The 15,489-nt window shown below is 35.6% G+C and overlaps 1 protein-coding gene across 3 annotated transcripts; it reads left to right on the top strand.

Moving 5' to 3' along the window:
- The first annotated feature begins 112 nt into the window (after positions 1–112).
- On the top strand, positions 113–10,298 carry LOC121876994 (solute carrier family 66 member 2-like). Of its 3 annotated transcripts, none has more exons than XM_042382581.1 (5): positions 113–214; positions 945–1,145; positions 2,537–2,673; positions 3,683–3,899; positions 6,416–10,298. In XM_042382581.1, exons 2-5 carry the CDS (start codon positions 952–954, stop codon positions 6,588–6,590), a joined length of 723 nt encoding a protein of 240 aa, XP_042238515.1. In that variant the 5' UTR covers positions 113–214; positions 945–951; the 3' UTR covers positions 6,591–10,298. The 3 variants fall into 3 exon arrangements, with proteins under 3 accessions (XP_042238515.1, XP_042238516.1, XP_042238514.1); XM_042382582.1 differs by lacking the exon at positions 113–214 and adding an exon at positions 276–388 and having other exon boundaries at positions 3,815–3,899; XM_042382580.1 differs by lacking the exon at positions 113–214 and adding an exon at positions 277–388.
- Positions 10,299–15,489: the final 5,191 nt, after the last annotated feature.

The raw sequence follows: 15,489 nt of genomic DNA, 5'->3' as shown, positions 1-15,489 counted from the left end.
ATATAACAGATGGGAAACATATGTGATAACTATAATATAATAAGGTTTAATATAATATGATATAATGGAATCTAATATAATATAATGTGATACCATTCAGTACAATATATAGCAGATGTCCATTACTGTCAACACACACCAGCTGATAGCATCCCTCTCCTGTGTCTTCCTTCCTTATCTACAACATGATGAGTAACCGGCCATTTATTATATGGTAAGCCTTCATAACTACAGAATTATTTTGTATTAATTCAGTATTACGGCTCTCAGGTAGACAGGTGAAGGATGTTATCAAATTGTCAGCTGTCATTATCTTACGTGGCTGTCAGTGTGTCATAGTAGTCAAGTTTAATCCTTTACAGTACTCAATGACACTTACACCTATAAAGTATGTATATAACGGTTATTTTATTCTTAGTAGATGTGAAAAACAGTTATTCCACTTGTGTCATAATAGTTAATAGGAATGAGGAGACATTTGTTGTAGTATCACAGTTTTGGGTTATTTCACCAAGATGGAATTATATCTTTATTTATTTTTTTATTTATGAACTAATAACTTACGGACATTTTACTAAAGAAGATAATTGATTTCTTAACTTAAGGAAAAGTCGAAAAAAATACACAAGGATTATGTTTCTAGTAATGCCAGTTTTATAAATTCTCTCTCTCCTGAACAATAATTGACAATACTTTGGAACAACTTGCTGCATTAACTACTAAGTTTATTAAAAAAATTCTATGGAAGATAATTTCTTTCTTACCTTAACCACTTGTATGTGGGATCACCTCCTCCCCTTTAATCCTTCAATATTGTAATATCTGTGTGATGAGTTTAATTTCCTTCGGTAAATTTATTAGGCTGGATTTTCCTGTTGATGTCAGTTGGTTGAGCATGGCTGGAAGCTTGATGTACAGGACTGTAATTAAGACTTTTGTTTCAGATCAATCATGTCAGAGGAGGGTTGGCTGGACACCCTAACATGGGGATTAAGTGGAACTTCAGCCTTGGCCATGATGGTCGGGGGTGTGGTGCCATACATCCCACAGTACCTAGAGATAAAGCGGACGGAGAATCCCGAGGGATTCTCACTCTATGTGTGCCTTGTTCTCTTAATTGCCAATACTCTTAGAATATTGTTTTGGTAAGTTTTCAATGTAAAAATGTGTCATATTATTGTAAGGTATCCCTCGCTATCCAAATAATCTTTATCCAAATATTCGCTTATCCAAATATACTATGCTTACAGCTCACCTTGCTATCCATAGGTGACATTCACTAATCCAAATGTTGGTGCAAACGAAAATTAAAATTGCATGCTAGGTGTGGCCCTGGAGTCAACTGGGTAACTATTTTCCTCCATCATATGTGCAGGAACGTACTCTTACTCAAGGCACATGGTCACCCCTCCTGCACCCACCCCCCACACTCCGGTTGCTCTGTGTTTGCTTCAAGTGAAATTCTCTCTTTATCCATGTGTACCAGTATTTATACAATCCTTTCGTGAATGTATACACAGTAACATCCAAGCTTAGTGGTAATTCCTTTGCTACCTCCACCATCACCAAGAGACCCCACAAACCTGTGATGCTTGACACTAAACTTGATATAATGAAGCATCACAGAGGAGGGAAAGCCCCTTGTAAGGTAATGTACTGTACCAACTGTATACACTAAATAGTATACATATTTTATTTAGATTATAATTTTTTTAGGTATAACACTTTAAATAATGTTCTATTAATTGTGTAAAGCACAAGAATAAACCCTGAACCCTATTTATTTTATTAATCACTATCTGGAAAATTAAATAACCAAATGGCTTTCAAAAAAGTTGACCCATTTAGAAAGTGAGGGATGCCTGTATAAGGTCTAGAAATATAAGTTTTTAGGTTCTACCATGTGAGTGTGTGTGAAAGCCTTTATAGTACAGTACAATAATAACCTTTATCTGTCCACATTTCCACAATTTTTGGTATCCAACTTACCTCACTTATAACCATGAATCTGAACAAGACTCATGTTAAGAAATTACAAATCAATCGCACCAGACATTAACAAAACAGCTGGTCATGGCAGCTAGCAGAGAGACAGCCATGAGCAAATGTTTTTTACTTTTAATATCTTATTATTTATTCAATAACAAAACAAGTTCAACAAAGCCATATCTATGCATGGAAATATAAAATTTATTAAATAAATATAATTTAATACTCACTAGAAATGGGAGAGAAAATAATATGTTGAGACTGCTTAACCCTTTTGCCGCATTTGACGCACTTGCCATTTTATTCTGGCTACTGCCAAACAATTTTATTTAGCCTAGGTTGACCTCCTGCTGTGAAAGGGTTAAAGTACATAGTGAAATTTTTTATACATGCACTATGTACCTGTATTTATATTGTGTATGCATTATCTATACACGTGCTGAATCAATGTATACTTATAAGGTGACTTTACGGAATAAAACTAAACTAAGTGCGAGGTTATTCATATCTTTTTGTTAAGAATTTATTTTCAAATACTTTTTTTCAGGTTTGGCCATTGGTTTGAGCTGCCATTGCTTTTCCAGAGCATTATCATGAATATAGCCATGATGATGATTATCTCACTTTGTGTTTCTATTCGTAACAAAGGGCAGCTTGTGCATGGAAAGGAACATGTATTTACTGGTAAGATAATACACAGTACAGTATAATTTTTTTTTTGCGGAGTTGGTAATGCAGTAGATCCTCAATGTAACATGGCAGTGGAACATAAAATTATCTTGCAAAACTGGGTGTACTATAGGGTGCAACGTTATATCAAAATCGTACCAAATTGCGTTACATTGGGGGTCTACTGTAGTATAATAATGGTTGCCCCTCATGTTTGAGGATGGCTGGACCTAAGGTCACCAAGGTGTGAATTTGTTGAAGGTATAGAAGCCATAACACAACCACAATCTGAGTTAAAGAACTGTATTACCAAGTGTCAAGGAATAACTCACAATAATAAAACAACTTGCCAACTGGCCTGGAACACAATCTACCAGTTTGCTCTGCCTTTGATTTGGCCCCGAGTATACAACACCTTCAGTGATTGTCTAGTTTCTGTAATTTAGTGGTTTTTAACCTTTAAGGAGCTGCAGCCTCCTCTCATCAACCTTGAATCTATGGCACCCCCCTCCCCTCCCCTCCCCCCCCTCCCAAATTCCCAAAGGGTTAAAGAATAATTTTTTTCAACATTCAATCCTGTAAGATTGAAACTTCATGGTTAAGAACTAAGCTGTAATCATATTTAACATGTACTGTTTGTTTCTAATAATCCTTTTAACAATTTACTTTAAAGAATTCCCTCAATAGTTTATTTCTATATACTACCTTCACTCATTACCATATCTCATACTTTTTCAGTTTTAATTGTACTTATTAGTTTTATTATACTGTAACTGCATTAATTTTATTTCTATGATAGGTATGTGGGAGTCATCCTACTTGCATCATAAATTCAGAAAATTTACAATTTAGGACTTCATATTATTCACAGTACTACAGTAGGTGGAGTGTGGTACAGTACTGTATGTTTTACAGTAAGTGTTCTCAACAAATCCAAGAGTTTCATCCCTCCCAGAGCTACAGTGTAATTTTTGCTATGCTTATACCATTTTTTTCAAATGGTAATTTGTGAATAATATTTCAGATTTTGATTATGATTATTTTTGGGAATGGACTGATGTGCAGTCATATGTGGAGTTTATGATGACTTTCTCCACCATGGGATGTCTTCTGATGTATGTGTTCATTGATTCCATCGTCTTTGTGGAGACGGCAGGATTCGTGTCGGTACTAACAGAGGCCATGCTAGCTGTTCCACAGTTTTATAAGAACTTTGTGTCCAAATCAACTTTTGGAATGAGGTAACTGATTATTATGTTTTTTAAGCCCATAAAACAATTATTATTAATTTCCTTCTGTATACTAAAATGCAAAAAAAATGAGCCAGAAAACTGTATCTATAGGATGTACCTGTGCTCCACTGTAGAAACACCTGTACCCCACTTTGGATCTGTGTCTGAGAGGTACAGCACTGGGAGCGATTTGTATACTTTAGGGGTTAAAAATAAGTATTTATTATTTACAAAAAGTATGTTATTTGTGTTGAAAAGATGGGCAAAATTATTTTACTGGCCATTTGTGTGTGTAGTACAGTAACCAATATTGCACCTTTATGACCCAATTTCTTAATCGGTATGTTAAGGTGTTAAAATAATTAAAAATTTTGATATAATATGACAAATTGACACTAGGGTTTGGGTTTTCTGGGGATAAAAACACTTTATCTTGGAATTAAAATCTAGCATGCTGAATGACTTTACTAGCTGCAGAATAACAGGAAATTGCCATATATCAACGATAAAAACTCACAGGAAGTAAGGAATTAATATTGGAATATGGATGAAATTGATTTAAGGATATTCAGCAAATAACTAATGCTATTACAGCTTACTGACCACAAAGGCATATGTAGTTTAGTACTGTATATATTTACTGTAGTAGAATATTTCTTCATAACATAAGTAATGGAGTATAGTACAGTATAGTCTGCATTTACACGGTCAATTGAACCCATGGTGGTCCGCGTAAAACAAGAAACGCGTAAACGAAATAACAGAACATATGGGATTAATTGAAATAGAGACTGGGCCGACCCCCAAACTCCACTTTTTCCGACACAATACGTATCTTGTAAAAATAACATCTTAATTTTATGATGGTATGCACACACAATTAATGTTTAAGAGAAATATCAATAATATTAGGTTTTTTAACGCTTACGTTAGTAGAAAAGATGGGTCGGCACACGTGGATGGCGGCTGGTTCCGAGGCAGAGGGCAGATTAGTTGCCCTCCGGTGAATCACTTTCACTACTCGTAGAGGTTTGCAGGGCCTCCCAGACAAACCCCTTAAAGTCCATATCCTCACTGTCACTATCACTATCACTGACTTGGGCTGGCTGTGGTTGTGGTGGGTTGTGGGCGAAGAAGTCCTTAATACTACGTTGACCACTAGCATTGATGTTGTCGAGATAGATCTAGATATACGGCTCCATAACTTTCATCAGATGGTTATTAGACTCTTCATTCCGATGCTTGTCTGGGTCGTTGTCAAGGATGAGCTTAATTTTCTCCCCCAACTCGATGATTTCCTTCACATAATCATGGCTTGGTCCAGGTAATTCAAGGTTTTTCTCGGGGGGTGGGGGTCCAGCGGAAGCCATTGTGAGGGGAATAGCGGGCACAAGAGAGAACTGTATACGCGGACTGAGAACAATGAGACTGGTCCAGCTAGGTCAGCGACTTCTGGTGGCAGGGCACGTCATGTTACATTAGACCAATCACAGCTAGCGGTGGAGGGAATGTGTGGGTGGTAAGGATGCGTGGCCCAATCACAGTCTAATACATCATATGACGTCAGCGATAACGTAAGGGCGACCTAATGCGCATCCCTCACCGCTCCGCTTCCCGCATATGGTCAAGAATGGACCGCGTGAGTAAAAAATGGCGCTGCTTGTCTGCACCTCTCCAGCCGCTCGCCGTGTAAATGACCAAATTTACTGCGTAATTAAAACATTTCATTCTGGCAAGGCACCGCGTAAATGACCAAACGCTTAAACAAAAACCGCGTAAATCCAGACTATGCTGTACAGTATTCTGGGCAAAGGTGTTCATCTTGTGTATCAAGTTCGTATTTTAAAGAAGTGGTTAATTCCAAAGTGTTTTAAAAGACTAACACTTCATTGACGTTTACTCAGAGCAACCGTCTTATGAAATACTGTACAGTGAGTTCTGCTATAACGCGTGTTTTGATAACGCGAATTTGCTCTAACGCGATTTATGAATTCGGAACAATATTTGTATAACGCGATCGCTTGTTTGCTATAACGCGATTTTTGCTTACTATTTCTCCAATTTTGTGGTATTAACTGTGAATATGGTAAAGAAGAATATCTCCAAAAAGCATTCTGATGATAGAATTCCCGGTGATTATCGTAAAAGAAAGGATATAACACTTGAAGAGAAGCTTGATGTTATCAACCTCAAAATCACCCTTCTCCCCATCAAGTTACATTCATATTTTTTCAAGGTAAAGTGTTAAATTTACTGTATGATTTCATTATTAGATATGAATGTAACATTTATTTAGACTGTGCTATCCTTTGTGTTAGGCTAACTACTAAATTTTTTCGATTTCGAGTAATCTGCACCTAACCCTATTTTCTCCATAAGCCCTGTTATTTCTATTACGCGATTTTCTATAACACGATATTTTACAAGAACACAATTATCGCGTTATAGCAGAACTACCTGTACTGTAATTAATTTCTAAATTTTATGAAGATTATTTGGCATTCTTAATGTTTTTCTCTCTACAGCCGACAGATGGTGCTGATGTGGTTGATGGGCGACACGTTTAAGACGATCTACTTCTTCTTGCGGTCGGCTCCTCTCCAGTTCTTCATTTGTGGTTGTCTACAGATCTTCATTGATATAGCGGTGCTCGGACAGTGTTTTATATATAGAAAGAAGAATTCACATTTAATCAATTAACCTTAAATTAAATATTAGCTGCATAAAGGATGACTAACCATAGGAAACAATACAAATAAATTACAGTATGTGGTTTATTGTTTCGTCAATGAAATAATACAGAAAAAATATTTATAAAAGAAATGAATTACCGTAATGAACATTCATTTTACAAATTCATAGTATAAGAGATTATTTACTGTACTGTACATTGACATTTTACTCTTATTTTATGCTTTTTTTAATATCAACATGTTAAACTGGCACGATCCTCTCGATAAAAATGACGAGGAAGCAAGGTCCTCTCTCGTAGCTGCGTGATGTATAGGACTGATATATGACATGACAAGCTGTAGGATGACTTTATATAGTTTCCCCCAATGGTGCTCTAATTTTTCAGGTTAATGATTTTAATTTATGTCATCAATACTGTATATATTTTTTTTCTTCACTTCTCTAAATTTTGACGTTACTTTTTTGGGTGGATATGATTGAGTCTTGATGTATACTTATGATGGAGATATTCTTAGAGCAAACAGACTTTTAGGTCTGTAGAGTCTAATGCCATGTTTTCCTCACTCTGCCCATTAACAATTATTTTAGTTATATAATTTAATGATGATACCAATTATACTAATCATTATAGAGAAAAACCTGTGAGTTATATACTGTTGAGATTTGTTCCATCGTGCTGGTGACTGGCATGATGGAGGCAGATGAACAAATTTTAGCTGCACAACTTATGATGTTAGTGCCTTTATTTTAGTGAAGTAAGAAACGATGCCTTTTATATTTATTGAATGTCTGTAGAGTGTATATCAGAGTGTCAGGAATTATTTTATAATTATCCTCATCCCTGTTGGTAAAGTTTGTTGTTTCAGGTATACAGTGAAACCTCTATTTAACGAACTATATGAAGAGAGAAGTCTGTTATATCGAGGTCCGTTAGATGTGAAACCCCCCATCTAACAGATTACGGATATGGAGAGATACGTCCTTTATATGGGGGTTCCAGTGTATGTTGATACTGTACAAGTTATTATAGTGTAATTACATGAATTACCTGAATAGTTGAATTCTCTGTCAGGAATCAAATGGTTGTGTCTAGTAAGAACCTTTCAGAATACACACATACATACATTATACTGTATACTGTTGTATATGTCTCTGAAAAATATGCTTTGTTTTTCTGTTCAGATGGCTAGTGGTAGAAAGTCATTTTGTACAGTATATACTGTACGGTAAATAGATATATGTATTTTGGTAGTAAACTGTACAGTAAAGTACAAGTAGAGTACATATCTATAACTTCAAAATTTTGGATACAGTAACTCTTACTTTCTCACTACTATAGTTTCCATTGGTGCCCCTGATCTATACAGGTTAAATTAAAAAGGTAGTCATGATGTGAAACTAATGTATAAGCAGGAATTTTCTTTCATCCTAGATCATAGTGATATACTAATTCTCATGGCAATGGTGAGGTAAATAAAATAATCCTGAAGTTATCTTGAAACAGTTTTTGGTTGCTCTTGGTGTAGTTAATTGAGATGGTGCATGAGGTTTTAATAGTGGTGGGTGGGTGGGAGAGTGTTGTAGATCATATGACTCATTAATGTTGTTTGTGAGGAGGTATTTATGAAACAAAGCTATAGGAAAACAAAGTTATAAGAGAACAAAGGTACAGGAGAATAAAGCTATAGGAGAACAAAGCTGTAGGATAACAAAGCTATAGGAAGACAGAGTTATGAAAGATGCACATTTGTAATATTTTGTCCCTTGAGGAAAATCGGCTTATGTTTACAGGTTGTAGCCCATACCACTTCTTAGTCACTGTTCTTGCTACCCGAACATCTGGCAGTAATGTTCCCTGCATTTTTGTCAGTTATTTGTGATTAATTTTCTTTAATTCTGCCCTTATAATTGTATCCAAAGAGCATTCAAGTGTTAGTGGTGAGTTGCAATGTGAAGAGGAAGCATACCATATTGTTCCTAATATTATTGATGTGATTTAAACAATGTTAGTTTGAAGTTGTACTCATTCCTAGGCTACTTTTATGCGAAGAGGCCAAACAGTTTCACCAATAATTTAAAATAAATAAACCTTTTAACTTATTTATAGCTGGGTGGTTACATAACTTTAAGGTGCATTATGAGTGGTGAGAAATTTTTTCATAGTTAAGATACAGTATATTGATACCGTATTCTGTGGTCGTTATTTCTGCAATCCAAAAATATCCCAAATCTGTACATTGCTTGGTGCCTAGGATATGTAGTATCTTTTGAAGTAATGGATGATCTGGTACAATTTAGGAAAGAATTTTATAATGTAGATTGGTAGTGAGTAAAAATTAGTCATGAATAGTACATTATAGTTTAGGTTGATAATGAATGGTGCAGTGTAGTATTGGTTAGAATGAAAGGTGTAGTATTGGTTTGTTAATGAATGATACGATGCAGGTTTGAGAATACCACTTTTATTATTTAATTTGGCTAACACCAGACGATTTTATTTGACTAAGAGAGAAACCCATACACAAGAGGTTAGTACACTATGACGCCTGTTTTAATATTTTATTTGACTAATGCCAGACGATTTTATTCAGCTCAGTGGAGACACCATACACAAGGAGTATAAATGTCCCATGCACTTACTTTGGGTAGCTATAAATTAATTAAAAATTGTATATGATATTGAAAAGTGGCAGGTTTAAGGTAAAGAAAAATTTGTAGGATGAACAAGTGAAAGAAGATGTTTCTGGATATTTTACAAAGTAGGAAAAGATTACAAATGACTTTGTTTCCCCTACAACTCCACAGAGATATAGAAAAGGCAGGAGTCCCTGTATGTGTTTTTGGTAAATGTAGGACGTTTGGGTCATGGACATTTGGTTTGGAACAGGGTGATTAGGACTTAATCTAACCTAACCGTGGCCCAAATGTTCACTCACCATTTTTTTCACCCACTTCTGAGCATAAAACCATGAACAAAGAGCAGTTGAGTTTAACCAGCATGGTAGTATATAGATCTCATTTAATATCAGACAAATTCAATAATTAGTACGGTACTTTACAACTTTATTCTCTAGAATTAAGGCCACTTGGACATTGCAGCAGCTCATTAGGGGATGTATCCACATTTATTGGCAAAAACTTGTCCCTCACTGCTATCAATATGTTGCCTGGGTTGTGAGTGTGTTAACTCATAACTCAAACAGATAGCAGAGGATTTCACTTAAGCTTGTTACATAAATATAAATTTACTGTAGTATCTATGATGTTTTCAATAATCAATATTTTCTCTCCATAAGTTGGGAGTTATTGCTATAGCCAGTTGTCCATGGGTACTTGTGCTACAGTGTTTAGGATAGGTATCTTGTGGTGGGGTCCTGGAGCTAATGAATCTTTTTAATGACACTTGTTAGTAGCTGTAATGCAGTAAGTGATGGGAGGAATTAGATCATTAGTACATGGAGGAGCATGAACTATGTAATGAATTCAGGAATATATAAATGTGTGCAGGAAAGAGAAAGATAACAATATTATTTCATGTTGCTGAATATTAGTGTAATGGTAAAACTTTGGGCCCATTCCTTTTTTTTTTTTTTTACATATTAGAAGATACCATACTGTACTACTGTACTAAGCAAAATTTGGAATGGAAGAAATAATTTTAATAGAATATATTTGTTGTTTTTAAAATATTGTACTAAATAAAGTTTAAAAATATTTTTCAGTATATGTTACATGTGATCTGTTAGTAGTAATGAAAATGAGTTTGCCTTTAATAATAATTATTTTTTACATTTGATTTTCATTTTTTTTTTATAACTAATCTTACTAATTTTGTGTTGGTTTTAGTGGAACCATCATAAAATTCTTTATTACCTGTTGGTACCATATGTTCTCCCCAAACATTATTTAATTACCTGAAATGAACAGCCTGTACAAGTACATGTTTTATCGGCAAGTTATTTGATAGTTGTCTCGAGGTTATCACGCTGCACATTGAACATTTACCTCAAAACAAACTCAATGGTTGGATATCAAACAATATTTCTTAACTCTCTCAGTTACTGAAATTTTATCTTGTGGGTATGTTACTAGACTTACCGGTATGTACAGTGAAACCTCTATTTAACAGATGGAGAGGAAAGTCCATTATATCAAGGGTCTGTTAGAAGTGAAACCCCCATCTAATGGACTATATATGGCGTATAGAGGAAAATCCCTTATATTGAGGGTCTGTTAGATGTGAAACCCCCATCAAATGGATTACATGGAGAGAGAAGTATGTTATACGGAGGTTTCACTGTACAGTACTGTATTGGGTTAACAAAATAAAGACTTTGACTTGTGTATTACTGAGGTAGCTGCAGGGTAGACAGCAGCATGTTGTTGTCTTAACTGTTGAGTATGAAATTAGTTATTACAGTACTCCCGTTGATAGATTATATATTAGAGTTAAGTATTTGATGCACTCATTATTTTTTTCATATTGTGTAAATATGCTTAGGTTAAAATTGAAAGATTATGAGAAATAACTACAGTGGGTCCTCGTTATGCATATGGATTCTGTTCTTAAAAGTCCATCAAAATATTTATATAAATAAAAAAAAATCCCATAAAAATCAATGTCATATGGGGGGTTCCTAGCCAGTCATGTTAGGTAACATTTGCTGGTTAATCTTTATTTAAAATCACAGAAACACATACAGTACAGTACAGTACAGTACTGTACTAATCATATAAAGTGCACAGGGTGTGCAGATTAGGAGTGCCCAGCAGTCTGTCTCGGCACTTGCCAGATGGGAATTTAATAATAATAATAATTAACGGTTTATTGAAAGAGCATGGCAGCCGGAATGCTGAAAATATACAGTTACATAATTGGGGAATGGTTCTCTTGATTTACAAATAATATACAAGTAACATAAGAGATACAAATATGATATATAATAACTAGGTGGGGGAGAAGCTCAAACTACAGGGCAAAAAGTAAGATTGACTGGGAGTGAATACACTGGTTGATTACAAGTTATTGATTATTTTTACAATGGTTGGGACTGGGCTGTTCTTGTCAGCTACTGCGTGACCCCACCTCCCCATACATGTTTACCAGTGAGATCTGTCAACAAGTGAGGTGCTAGGAGTGAGTGAAAGACTGTGTATGTGTGCGCTTTGTGCTTGACCTGGCGTCATATCTAATATCACAGCAATGCTAATCACTGACTTTTCTATTCCCACAATGACCTGACCTAAGAAAACCCAAATGATCTTTCCTATTTCTATTGGTCTGTTCTCACTATGCCCTAACCTGAAAGTCTGTATAAAAGCGCCCATAGATTGCTGTGTAAGCAAAGTTGTGTTACAGATTGAAGTGAAAACATAACATAAATAAGTAGCAAGGAAAATTGACCAAGTGACCAGGTTCTTCAAACACCACAGGATGGAGAAGGGTGAGGGTAAAAGGCATTTAGATGGACACAAGTGATCTCTGAGTTGATACAATAAATTTGAATGTTTTAAAATGTTTATTTAACTTTTCCCATAGAAAACCAGGCAAGCAAATTTCCTCTAAAATGTGTCCGGGGAAATAACAAAAAATATCAGGGCAAGTTAATTTCGAAGGTTACTTGCCAGGAACAAGTAGCTAAAAATTCCACAATCTGTTCAGAACACATTAATAAATAAACACATTAATAAATAAAAGTTACTGGTACAGGTATACTTCATATAGTATTTCTAACACACTACTGTATACAGTACTGTACACTGCTCAAACATGACTTGAACCTGAATAACTGTAGTCCATAAAACAGTTGTTTGGACTTATGGAGACTTCTGATTTTTAAAAAAGTGTTTAGAAATTATGGAATTATTACTGAATTGAGAAAAAGTGGTGTCTTTGGGATTGTTTACTACAGTATACTTTATCCCTCACAGGTCTTTGCCTGTACCATATCCTCATTGCTTTTGGTGTAGGAACATTAAATACAGTATGTCTTTAATGTTTCATTTCTTAGAGATACATTCAATACTGTATTCATAATACCATAATGTATGTTTCATTAAATAAGTTTTAAAAGATTTAATAAATGTTTATCAAATGAAGACAGTCGGCCAGCTGATGAAAGCGTAGTCTCCCCACCCGCAATACAGTATACAGTAGATGGTAACTTGAGTGGGCATTTTATCTGCTAGCACATATTTCAAATTACTGTACATTATTAATATTTTATATTTTATTGCAAATTGTCAAAGGTGCGAACATGAAATACGCAAATACTGTACTGTAATCAGGGATTATGGTGCTCAATATATAAGTTGTTATCAGATACGGTCATTACATAAGATTGTATGGGAATGGAATAAATGTATCGTATGTGAATGTCCTGAATTAATGGACTGCTGGCACTACAGGTAATGGACATCACTTCTCCCCCCCATTAATCCATAAAATTTAGGTTTTACTGTACAGTGTATGTATGCATATAACTGAGCATGGCATACAAACAACAAAATTTTGGTGGTACGTATACCTGAGTATAAGTATAGTGATTGTATGAATAGCGAGGACCCTGTATGTGCAGAATTCACTATAATTATGTACTCGGTGTACATGACTTACCAAGTATTTAACTGCTGTCTCTTTTTTATGCATATAGTATGATAGAATGAATATTAGAAGTAAGTGTGACATACATCTACGTCGTAGGTGATTGATTTACCACTTTAAGAGTTTATATATATACACTGTATACATTATTTTCAATATGACAGTTGGAGGATTGATCCTGGATTCCCATTTCATAATTGAGCCTGCAGCTGGGCGATTCAAGTAATGTGCATACTAAGCCTGGCAGGTTTAGTAGCTGGGTGAAAGTGGGTTCAATAGACATGATTCCTTGTTTGGGACAGTGTACAGTACATACAGTACAGTGCACTTTCTACTAACCCTATTGTTATGCTGCAAGAAGGCAACCTGACTGGCACTGTACTTGATTGCTTTTGCTTCTCCAACTTGTAAAGTTAAGTTACCCATTTACAGCTGGGTGGACTGGGAATGAACCAGTGACCCTTAGAACAGGAAGGTAAGCACTGTGTCCACCTGTCCACTGCAACTCAAGTGCCTGGATATAGTATCTTCTGATTACATCTTCCCTTGGAGCTATTTCAGGATATTTAAAACATAGATACACCATCAAAAGTAGGTGGCTGTTTAAGTGTGGTGGACCACTAGCATGCCTGCACCTGTCTGTCAGCTGTTATGGTTTCAAGCTCAGTTCACACTTCCTGCTACTCAGTTATAGAATGGAACCGACATTAGGATCAATCCTCCATTCACACCTTAGTGCCCTTCACTAGTAGACTTGGTGAGCTTAAATGAAATTGGAAATGGAAGGAGATGGTACTTATAAAAAGGCTTACATTTGATAATGTAACATTTAGCTATACCACACAGCTTTCTCCAATAGTGCTGAATACTGTGGGAAAATCATTGTTCAACCATAACCTCAGGTGTTTAATGCTTATTATGCTCTTAAGCTCTGATCCCTGTAATGCAAAGCAGCAACAGAGTCCAAACCCTGAAGGTCATTCATAATTAATACTGTTAAATATATTTGGGATGCCAAATATGAAGTCCTGAACTTGATCAAACCTGAGTACAACATTTTAAGAGGATCTTCACGAAACAGAGTAATCCAAATAATTTTCTGTAAAAGATTACTGTACTGTATACCAAAACTCCTCTTTGAATATACTAACTGAATGCACCTGATTTGACCTTCCATGTCTCAGCACAATGCATAATTTACTGTAATAGAGCTTCAGTATAGCTGACACACATTCAGGAAATTTCCCCAAGGGAAGAGTCTTGCCAGACTTAGTGGGTTTCATTCTTTAAGTTGTCAAGTGGAGGACACTAACTTATAAAGGCAGCTTCACCTTTATTTCTGGTATATAAGTATAGTACACTGTATTATGAAAAACAAATCTATGTTTTGTACAGTGTTTAATAAACATCTTTCTCGACGTTTTAAGCAAATATTTGTGTTTTACGTGATTTGCAAGAATTGTTAAATAATACACTGTCGTTCATCTAATGCTTCCAAAACTTTTGTATGTGGCCTTATGGGCATTTACTTTGTGGCCCATGTTAAGGCTGTGCACTGCCAGTTCCATGATTTGGAATACATAGGCCCATTCATATTTAAAGAGAACTAATGTCAAATAAAAATTAACAATTAGGAATCTTAACTTGTATAGAACCCTAAAACTCATGCTGGAGGGCAAAGAGCCTCCTCACTGGCTAATGCAGGAGGAGTGATTCCAGAAATTTCTAAATTAATAGGTTGGAGTTCACTGGGGTTACTTTTGAGATATTTAAGCTGTCAAGAGAGAACGGCAACTACATGGGCTGAAACTACTTGATCAGGTTATGAAAGTTGTAGAAAATGTGATTGAGAAATTGATAAGGGAGAGTGTAGACATAAACGAAATGCAATTTTGATTTATGCCAGGTAAGACTACAGGGGCAAAACAAGTGTTTATGACCAAGCAGCTACTAAAGAAATATTTAGAGAAGGAAGAAAATTGTACTTCATATTTGTGGACTTTAGAGAAGGCATTTAGCATGGTACCACAAGTAGTAGTAAAGTGGGCAGTGCAAAAACTAGGGGTGTATGAGTGGTTATGGCATTATATGTAGGCTAAGAAACCTCTGCGAGAGTAAATGGTGAGGAATTGGAGATGAAAGTCGGAGTCAGTCTTGGGGCCCCTTCTGTTTATCATGTTGCTGGAGGCAGTATCAATGGACTTCAGGAATGGCCTGCCCTGGGAGTTGTATGCTAATGACTTAGTGCTGATAGCAGATAATATTGGAGAAGCAGTGGATAAATGAATGATGGAATAGAGT

Source organism: Homarus americanus, unplaced genomic scaffold (genome assembly GCF_018991925.1).
Source record: "Homarus americanus isolate GMGI-L3 unplaced genomic scaffold, GMGI_Hamer_2.0 scaffold8425, whole genome shotgun sequence".
NCBI lineage: Eukaryota > Metazoa > Arthropoda > Malacostraca > Decapoda > Nephropidae > Homarus > Homarus americanus.
This window is presented reverse-complemented; position numbering and strand designations above follow the sequence as displayed.